We start from the raw sequence: 9600 nt of genomic DNA, 5'->3' as shown, positions 1-9600 counted from the left end.
AAGGTGTTGAGCCGAAAAACAAAAATTTGGTAAAAATTGTTAAGCAAGGAAAAACTGCTGTTTCCTTCGATTTCATTATTTTGACGAGAGCCTGATTCCGCCACGCTGCCTCACATATTGTATATTATATTCCTATCGAATGTCTGCCGTTTGTATCTGTTCTCCCTCTTTTCTTTGTATTTTCCTTTCTGGTATACCTCTACACTTCCACTCTTATGAGAATTATTTGTCCTGCAAATGCCGTAAAACTCTTATCAAAACAATTTACATAAACATTACCATAACCCTTACCCCATCAATACCGCTTCCCCCTTCATCTTCATTTCTTACCACTTTCCACCCACTTCTGACCCTATATGAAAAGAGGGGGGGGGCACAATAAGTTGAATAAGCACTCGGTAGCCTAGGCTAGGCCTACTGTTGAAGATATCCGCCCCCTGTCGATGTTGCCCACAGCCCCTGTCAGTCAGTGTTCTTACTCTTTCAGCCTATGTCGAAGTTGCCCCATGCAGGGGGTCAAATTTGCACCACCCCCTGTCGAAGTTGCCCCAAGCGAGGTTATGCCACAAAATCGTGATTGGTTGAAAATTCGGAATGCAAATAGAGTAAAGAACATAATAATCGAGAAGCAGAATGGCTGCTTGACACAACGATACCAAGATAGTCTGTGTTCTTTCATAAAGGCGGGAGCAGTATCGGTTACTTTTGCGGCACTACACAAACCTGTCGAAGTTGCCCCAACTTACACTATGATGAATAATAATACAAACACGATTAAACCAAAATTTTGCTCCATCATTTTAAATAAATAACCTTAATTCATATAATCAATATTTCTAACTCTAGGTGGATTGAAATGAAACTAAGGATACCAAAGTTTCATTTTTTGCATCTGATGAATATTTTCAAGTTAGAAAAAGGCGTGTATAAAAGTATAAATGAGGGATGAATCACTGTTCTTTTTCTTCAAGAACGAAAAGCATGCGGCTATGGAACACCAAACTTTAGATGGGTGTTTTTTGGAGCTTCTTTGCCTAAAAATTGAAACAAGTGGAATCTCAGGAAACTCAAATTTTATTTTTAGGTAGAATCAAAAGTGCGACGAATAAGAGTGGGCTCTGATAATTCCATGAAACAGGGGTCAAATGATTCCCGAAAGCCAAAGCTAGGTTGAGACTGTCGAAGTTGCCTCTTGGCAGAACTTGCCCCACACTACTTTTGCCGGCCTAGCCTATTGGACATACCTCCCTGATACATAAATACCCCCTGCAGACAGAGGCAAAACCATTTTGTGTTGGATGCAATACTTACTTAATGATCAAGCATGTATATCCTGATAGAGTGTCTGGACTTTAGAATGACGCAAAGGAATTATTTTGCAATAATTTAAAGAATTTGTTGTATATTGTTGATCCCAACAGATTTCTTGATTTTATCGAAACCATAGATATTTACTCCAAAATATGCAAAAAGTGTTGTTTTTTAAAAAGTAAATTATCTTTGTGCTTTTATAACTGAATTTTTGTCCTCGGACAAAATTAATGTTTCTATTGTTTTTTAAGTTAAGGAGTGATGGAGAAAAAGAAAAAGGCTGACAATGGAAGGCTATACAGAAGAACCATGTGGAAAAGGGAAAAGACATGGAAAAACTGACAAGAGGAATACCACTTGAAAGTTTAAAATTGTTGTTTACAATGATTGCTGGCACTTATAATACTTACATGTGATCAGATATAAACCACACTCCTCTGTATTACTCAAAATACTGGTGATAAACTATTATTTTTATTGCAAACCTCAGATTTAATGTACAATATACGTCTCAAAAGAGATCCATACTAATTTGCATGAATATTTAAAACTAATATTATTCTGCTGTTTTTTAAATCTTAAATGGCCGGATGAATAACTCTATTTGATTTTTCCCTCAATTTTATTAGTTTTGAGTGATTTTTCAGTAATGGACATTATAACAAAGTGAACTTTCAAGGTTTTTACCTTGTTGCACTATTATTAAACGCCCACTAGTCTGGCTACTATGTCAAAGACTTTATCTCTCGTTCTCAGGAAGTTGTGTGTAGGCCATAAATTAGGCAGTTCAGTGAAAATTTCAAATTGCATGAATATTTACAAAAACATACTTGAAAAAAGGTCATGCCCTCCAGATAATCACGCATTTTGGATTATATGTAAATACGTTTCGTCATTCAAAAGTTATTATAATTTTGGGGATCGAAATTTTTGCCTTGATTTGGTCCATCTTTTGCACCGTAGAAAAATGCATGATCTGCAAACATGTGAAATCTCGTTTAAACAAGACTAATAGATTAAATTTTACGTTGATCTAAAATTTACATCGTTTATTAAACAAAATATTTCCACTTTCACGGCATTGATCTCGACATGGAGGAGGCCATTGTAAAGCTCAGGTTTTCCTCTTGAAAATGATGTTCGTATGTCATAAGTGTTCAGAAAACGTAACAAAAAAGTGAATGGTTTTGGACCCTCCCAAAATTCGATGCATCACGACCAGGATAAAAAAAAACTGGGGCAGTGCAGTGGGAATTCGTGCACATGCGTTTGCGTTCACTGAACTGCCTTTATAAGTTGCATATGTGTGAGTTATAAAATTTCTTCCTCTATGTAGTGAAAGCGTCATTCTCATTATCGCCATCAATATCTTCATCGTCATTTTTATCATCATCTTCATCATTATGCGGTGGGTGGGACTCAGAAATCAGGGTAGGTAGAATTCAAAGGTAAGATTTCCTTGGTTCAGAGGACTTTCCAGATTTGTGTGAATATGTTTCATTCACACACTCACCCCGCAAACGCGCTCATAATGACCTTGTACAGTTGCAAGCGCCATAAAACACTAACCAAAAAAATTAATTAAACACGCATGCGCACACCTACAACTGTAACTGGATTAGGCCGTGGGGTTGCAGAAAGCAAAGCATTCCTAAAACGTGGGCCTGTGAGCGTGTTTTTGTTGTAAGGTCCTTGGTCTCTGGGAAAAGTGTGTCATCTGGCAGAGAACGAGCCCTCTCTAACAACAGTTTCCACGGGCTCTCATTTGTTTCTTTTACCTTTTTTTCAAAGAAAGTTTCATTAAGAAAGGACCATGGGAATGGGCTCATCCTTTGCTGAGCCCTAAACACATTTGATTGGCTGTTAGGTTACTATCGTGACTACAGTGATTGCATAAATGAGCAAGCGTGTGTGTTCACCGCATGCAACTAAAGGCGGAGGCGGAAGATTCTGAAACAGTTCTAACGGTTTCAACTGATTATCTCATTATTTAGAAGAAACATTCGTTTACGGAGGGAAAGAGCTTGGGGTGGGGGAGGGAGTGGGTGGGTCTCAAACCCTTTAGCCCTTCATTACGCCCCCCCATTGCGGAAAGTTCATTCTCTTTTTGCTATTTCTTTTATTTCAGCCAAGATGAGCCGGTTGCCAACAGGACCTCGTAGTGTCCACATCCAGAAGTCTCAGGGTGCGGACACCAACATTATGAAGTTCTACATCACTCAGAACTCTACAACATATGGAGCTCGCTATGATAAATTTCAGCCTCGTCAGGGGAGGCACCGAGGGACTGGATATCTGAGCAACTTCAGGCCTGGAGTGTATTACAACAGACGGTTAGATGATGTTGATAACCCTGCAATGAGGTGAGAATTACCATTGCTATTAATTGTAAAGCATTTATTTTTTAAAGATTTTTCACAATTATGTTATATTGTATAAAAAAGCCAGGTTTTATTTAAGTTATCAACATTTCTGTTTGCTGGTTTCACTGTTTTGTTCTGGCTCCCTGCTCAGAGAGTTGTTTAAAATCTGAAACATGATATTGTGTACTCAGGAATAGAGGAAAAAATGTATTACTTTTCTTGCGAGGGTCATACCATGATTGAAAATTGTGTCTTTATACTGAGTTTGAGAACAACATCTTTTCATGTGCAGAGTTTTGGTAAATAAAATCATGTAGAATTTGAAGCTATCTTAACTTCTGTTTCCTTCACCCAAGTCATAAAAAATATGTCTTTGACACATTTGTCTTCTTCCTAGGCGTATCTGTGATGGCAACTACAGATCTGTGACACAGCTAGACTTCCAGCCATACCGTGACCCTTCGGGTCTTGAGGCCTTACCCAACAGTGTTCATCAAGTTCCCTCTGGCTTCATCAGGCAGAAGCCTCTGACCATCCCCATTGATAACCAGGTAAAACTGGCTGTTACAAGCTTGTCCTGGACGCGTTGATTATTACTCCAAGGAATGCTACACAGTCTCCAGTTCCTCTGTGTTGTGTCATTCTAAAATTCCGACAACTGAAGCAGAGATGTGACTTTGAGAAAAGCCTTCCCTAAACACGAATACACGTTAGTGTGTACTTCACCACTTCTCATTTTGTGATGGTATATGGCCTAACATTCTTTAAAATAGTTGGTAATGCCGAATGTAAAACGGAGTCACATTGCTTTACTATTTCTGACACAATCTGATAAGGATAAAGTAAAATACAGTTTACTGTAGCTGATGCCCACTGCATATAAAGCAGTTTGCAACTTATTAGTCACTTTATTTATTCCACAGGGAACACATTGAAATAAAAAGTAATCCCTCTTGCACTTTGCAGAGATATAAACCGCATACTAATGGACAACTCATACTTTAACTCATTCGCTACGTATTATTTTCGGCTTGTGGACGAATTTTTTTCGGGAGGGCGAAATGAGATGATGACTAGTGCGCAGTTCACAGGTCTTGGGGGCCATAAATTCAAATAAATATCAACATATTATATACCAACATTTTCAGTATGGTTTGTAGAATACATCTGTATTATTTATTTGAGTATTTTTCAACTTTGGTTCCTGTAAGAGGCGATTATGCAACACAATTGTGATTGGCTGCGGATAAAATTTGAAAACAAAAAACTTATAATCTCAGTTGAAACTCAAAAAATATGTTTGCACCTAGTCAAATTATACATCAAAATAACCGTAACTGTATATAGAACAGGAAAATATTGAAAAATGAGCAGTTATTTACATACATTCCATAATATTTGTACATTTGGATCATAACCTCCGATATTGAAAAAAAAAAAAAAATGTTAAATAATTTTGAAAAAAGGATGCCAAACAGAAAAAAACACTCGTATCTTATATGGAATTATTCAGAATTGCATTTGGAATAAACCTATACATGTCTTGGATGGTACTTTTTGAGAAATTTCACCCAAAAGTAGGGATTTTGGAGAGAAAAAAATATTTTGACTATTTACATCTAGGCCTAGATCTAGCACTCAAAAATATTGATTTCTCAATTACAGTGCACTGGCAATTTGAGTCCAGTAGTATCAATATTATAAGAAGAGTCCTACACTTCTTTAGTGAGCAAAATAATGATACATTTTGTTGTGTAAAAGTACAAAGACTGGTGTCTGGCTATAATTTGGGATTCACGATAAAACAATGTCGCATAAACTTCGAAATCGTGTTTCAAAGCTGAATCAAAAATTCCGATTTTCAGTGGAAACGCTTGACCCGGAAGTCAACTTTATATTATGACCTTTATTTTAACATGGATATGTGGATTGGAATAGAAACCAAGCAAATATTGAAAGTCGGTTCTCGAGCCGCCGGGGGCGGATAAGCGTACTGACAGCACTCTAGCCGCGCCCCCCCCCACGGCTCGACGTAGCGAATGAGTTAAGAACTATATTATTGCTCTATAATTTTTTATATTTTTTTTTTCAATGCCTTTTCAATGTGCAAAAGTGGTCATTATCTTGAAATATTTAATTTAAGAGTAGTAGCATTAAATATTAAGCCTATATTCTTCATGCACTTTCTCCCATGGCAACTGAACTAGTCCTGTTGCAACACATGCTTCTATTATTTTTTTCAAGCGCATATGATAGTGATTATATGAATTCTTCTTTTCTGTTATTTCCAAACTATACTATTACTTGTATCTCTTCTCTCTCTCTCTCTCTCTTTCTCTCTCTCTCTCTCTCTCTCTCTCTCTGTCTCTTTCTCTCTCTCTCTCTCTCTCTCTCTCTCTCTCTCTCTCTCTCTCTCTCTCTTTTGCTTTACCTCTCATGAATGACAAGCTTAAACACCAATTCAAACATAGTTAGCAATCACACATTATCTCATGAAATATGAAAACCTATCTTTCTCACTAACATTAGGCTAAAGTAATTGCCTTTTGTTCTTCATTGTTCTATTTTGACTGGTAGAATCTCTTTTCCTATCTTTACTCTGGTACTGTTACAAGTGTCAGTATGTCAGCCCTGTGCTGGAATTGATTTAATAATACACCTATCATTAGTATTTTGCCAATAGAATAATAGAACAATCTGCGTCTGGTTTGAAAGTGCAAATTGCTCATCCATTCTATTTCCCTGGATGTTTTCTATCTAGAGGCTTTTTTAATCTGTCGCTTATGACCATCATTTTTGCAGGTTTGTTGTCTTCCTTAATTTGCACTTTTTTCTAATAAATTTTTTTTATATCTTTGTCGTACTCTTAATCTAACAGAACTTCATGCTTTAAAATCCAATAGATATGTAGTTTTGAGATCATGACATTCTTATACAGCATTATAAATGTTTTCAAAGTACTGGTATCTTTAGATGAGTGCTTTTTAACTTTTTAAAAGTTAGAAACACTTTTGGATCTTTGAAATCAAACTTTTCATTTGTTTTCGATCCTGTGTTTTCTTACTTCAGACATGTAAGACAATTCATCCAAGGAAAACCTTTCTGAAGCACTTCTTTTGGCACCTTTAAAATTATGTGGAGATGACAGAGTGGACAGGAGGGTTGTTTTTTTCAGCAACTCATGTAAACTATTTTGAGATACTCTGACCAATCTGCTGTAGGTAAAGGGTGTGTTTATCGACTCGAGAGCGGCCAGTGCACCTGCCAACCTCCTGCCCCGACACAAGCCTCTGCTGCACCACATCCAGGCTAAGGACCCTGTGGAGCTGGAGAACTGTGGCTATGTTAGTAACCCTGGATGATTTTACTTCCTCTCTGTGGTTGGGAGCACAGGGGTGGCATGCGTTGACTTTTAGCTCAGTGAGCTGATGCTGTACTTAGCTGTAAAAGGAGATTTCAGTTTTAGTCTGAGGAAAAAAACAAAATAGACAGGAACAATAGGGAAAGAAATGAAGTAGAACCTATTATGCGGAGATGACAGAACAGACAGGAGGTTGTTTTTTTTCAGTGATTGTAAACTATTTTGGGATTCTCTGTCAGGACCCTCTCCAACTACTTACAGAAATTTTCTTCTCTGTTTGTCTTGTTACCTAATTTATAATGGCCTTAACGCTTTTGTTAAAGAGAAGATGACACATCCAAATAAAAGAAAAAAGAATTAATGGGGGGGGGGGGGGGGGGGGGATGTAGTTTAGCGGTTGGTTTTGTGATCAGCACATTGAGTTATTAAAAGTGGAAATATGAGATGTGATATTTACTTTCTCTTGTAGAGACTTTTTTTGTTATAGGTATACACTTGTCTTGTTGGATAAGTGTTTTTATACATATTTTTTTCTCTCAGATTGTTCTCAGGGCAGAACTGGGTTCATTGTCTAACCCTCTATCACTTTCTTTTGTAGCAGTAGAGAGGTCTGCACATTTTATTATTGACATTTAGAAGGAAGCTTTTTTCCTTCCACTGAAACAGTTTTATTTACTTGTTTACTAAGTGACTTGCCTGCTATTATATTGTATGTCTAATTCTTTTTTGGGATGTGGGGAAAAAACAGCCAATTTATATTTTCACAATGATCAAATTTTTTGTATCTTTTTTTCCTTATGGCTTCCTATGGTCTTATATAATTTAAATCTTGTGTTCATATTTCTTTCTTATAGCAAGCATTTTTATTTCTAGTTTTCAATTTTCTAAATGGTACATGCAGTAACATTAGTCTCTGATAGTTTAGTTAAGCTTAAGCTCAACAAAAGAAGTTTTCGATTCATGTTAATTAATAGACTGCTTTTTATATAGTGCATTTTTGTTGTTAAAAGTTAACGTATCTAACAATTTTTAAGAATATATTTTTTCATGTTGTAGTTTTTACTTTATAGTTTTATAGTTACTGCTTCATTAAAAATCTTGTCTCATTCATATTAAGACACCTTTATGAAGTTACGAAAGGGTGTTAAGAACCAGTCCAAATGTTCTAATGTTTACTTGTTGTATTGATTGAAGGGACCTCGCTATATGAAGACAGAGACTCAAGAGAGGTTCAAGGGTCATCCGTGGCCAAGTGGTGAGTGCTTCACTTGCTGTTTAGTAGGTAGTCATGCTTTTTATCTATGGTCAACAAAGTTTTCTGGGCTTGTTACATCTGGCACATGGTGTCTGTGATCTAGAGGTTAGGCTCTCCGCTGTCGCATGCAGAAGACATAAGGTCTATTCCCATGTATGGAAAGTGTTAATGTCTTGTATCGCCATCATTCTCCAGTGATGCGGTGTCCTACTCAGCTGGGGTTTGAGTGGTTTGAGCGGGGTAGAGCGGGGATAAAAAGATGGTAATACTTTTTCTTAGCAGATGTGGTGAATGTTTCACACCCCTATCTCCACAATTTAGATAATTTAGAAGGCGAGGTTACTCGCTGCTGCAAAGTAAAAGTATCACCATGTATTTATCCCCACCATACCGTGATGAGATAACACATTATTCTAATTTTGTTTTATTTCACACTGTTTGGACAAGAGTTAATCTGATAATTCTATGGACTTTGAAAAAAGGTTGAAACAGGGCTATCTCTTTTGGCCCTGACTACGAGTATACTCATCTGTCTTATTTGATCTAGGTTGAGAGAAAACTCGTAACACATATGGTCATGTAGTTTATCTGTTAACAAGAAATAGAATTGCAGCTCTGCATAGCCCTAGTTGAATATTTTATTTTCCTCAGAAATATCAGTTTGTTATAGTTTCGAGTGAAATTTTAAAGTCATCTTGGTGTGTACGTTTAATGAGAGTATGTGTTGGTCCACAAGACTAGACCTGTGTTTATTGATCGCCTGCAAGCCTAGCACTTAACCAATACTAGCAAATTTGGTACCAAGTTTTTTTATGTGTTTAAGTCCCTGTTCTGAAGAATCAGAGCCAGTTGGTTAATGAGACTTTTATATAGCATCTTATATGCAACCAGAAACAACAGATTTTGCCAACTTCCTTGATGTCCATAGTATGACACAAAGCTGAAAATTTTGCACGGTTGTGATGTACCAGGTATGTTATAAGACAACAAAGGTGTTAAAGGACCTGAACAAGGATTTTCCAATCAGCTAGACTTCAGGGCAGAGGTAGGCCGGTTGGAAATGGAGAAGGAGCTTGTATGTGTATCTACCTGTGTTACCCTTTCCCTGCGCTAAACGACTGTTATTGTCTCCAGTTGATGTGAGCACCCGAGACGTAGGACCTCAAGAAGTTTCCGGGTTTGTCCACAACATCAATGATGAACCTGTGACCTATGAGCCCAGAATGGCACACGGAAATGAGAAGCCTGTAAGTTTGAATAATTTCACCACTTCACTGCCTGACCTGAAGGGTTCTTGGGCTGTTCTAGGT

At 37.2% G+C, this 9600-nt stretch overlaps 1 protein-coding gene across 1 annotated transcript in view; it reads left to right on the top strand.

Moving 5' to 3' along the window:
* The window catches only part of LOC101844969 (protein phosphatase 1 regulatory subunit 32), a 27044-nt gene that overhangs the window by 2708 nt on the left and 14736 nt on the right, over positions 1 to 9600 (top strand). Inside the window, exons 2-6 of the mRNA XM_005090556.2 lie at positions 3440 to 3674; positions 4072 to 4225; positions 6896 to 7018; positions 8230 to 8290; positions 9425 to 9537. Of these exons, the coding sequence (XP_005090613.1) occupies positions 3445 to 3674; positions 4072 to 4225; positions 6896 to 7018; positions 8230 to 8290; positions 9425 to 9537 (681 nt within the window). The 5' untranslated portion in view covers positions 3440 to 3444. The remainder of the gene's footprint in view (positions 1 to 3439; positions 3675 to 4071; positions 4226 to 6895; positions 7019 to 8229; positions 8291 to 9424; positions 9538 to 9600) is intronic.

The sequence above is a fragment of the Aplysia californica genome, unplaced genomic scaffold (genome assembly GCF_000002075.1).
Source record: "Aplysia californica isolate F4 #8 unplaced genomic scaffold, AplCal3.0 scaffold00019, whole genome shotgun sequence".
NCBI lineage: Eukaryota > Metazoa > Mollusca > Gastropoda > Aplysiida > Aplysiidae > Aplysia > Aplysia californica.
This window is presented reverse-complemented; position numbering and strand designations above follow the sequence as displayed.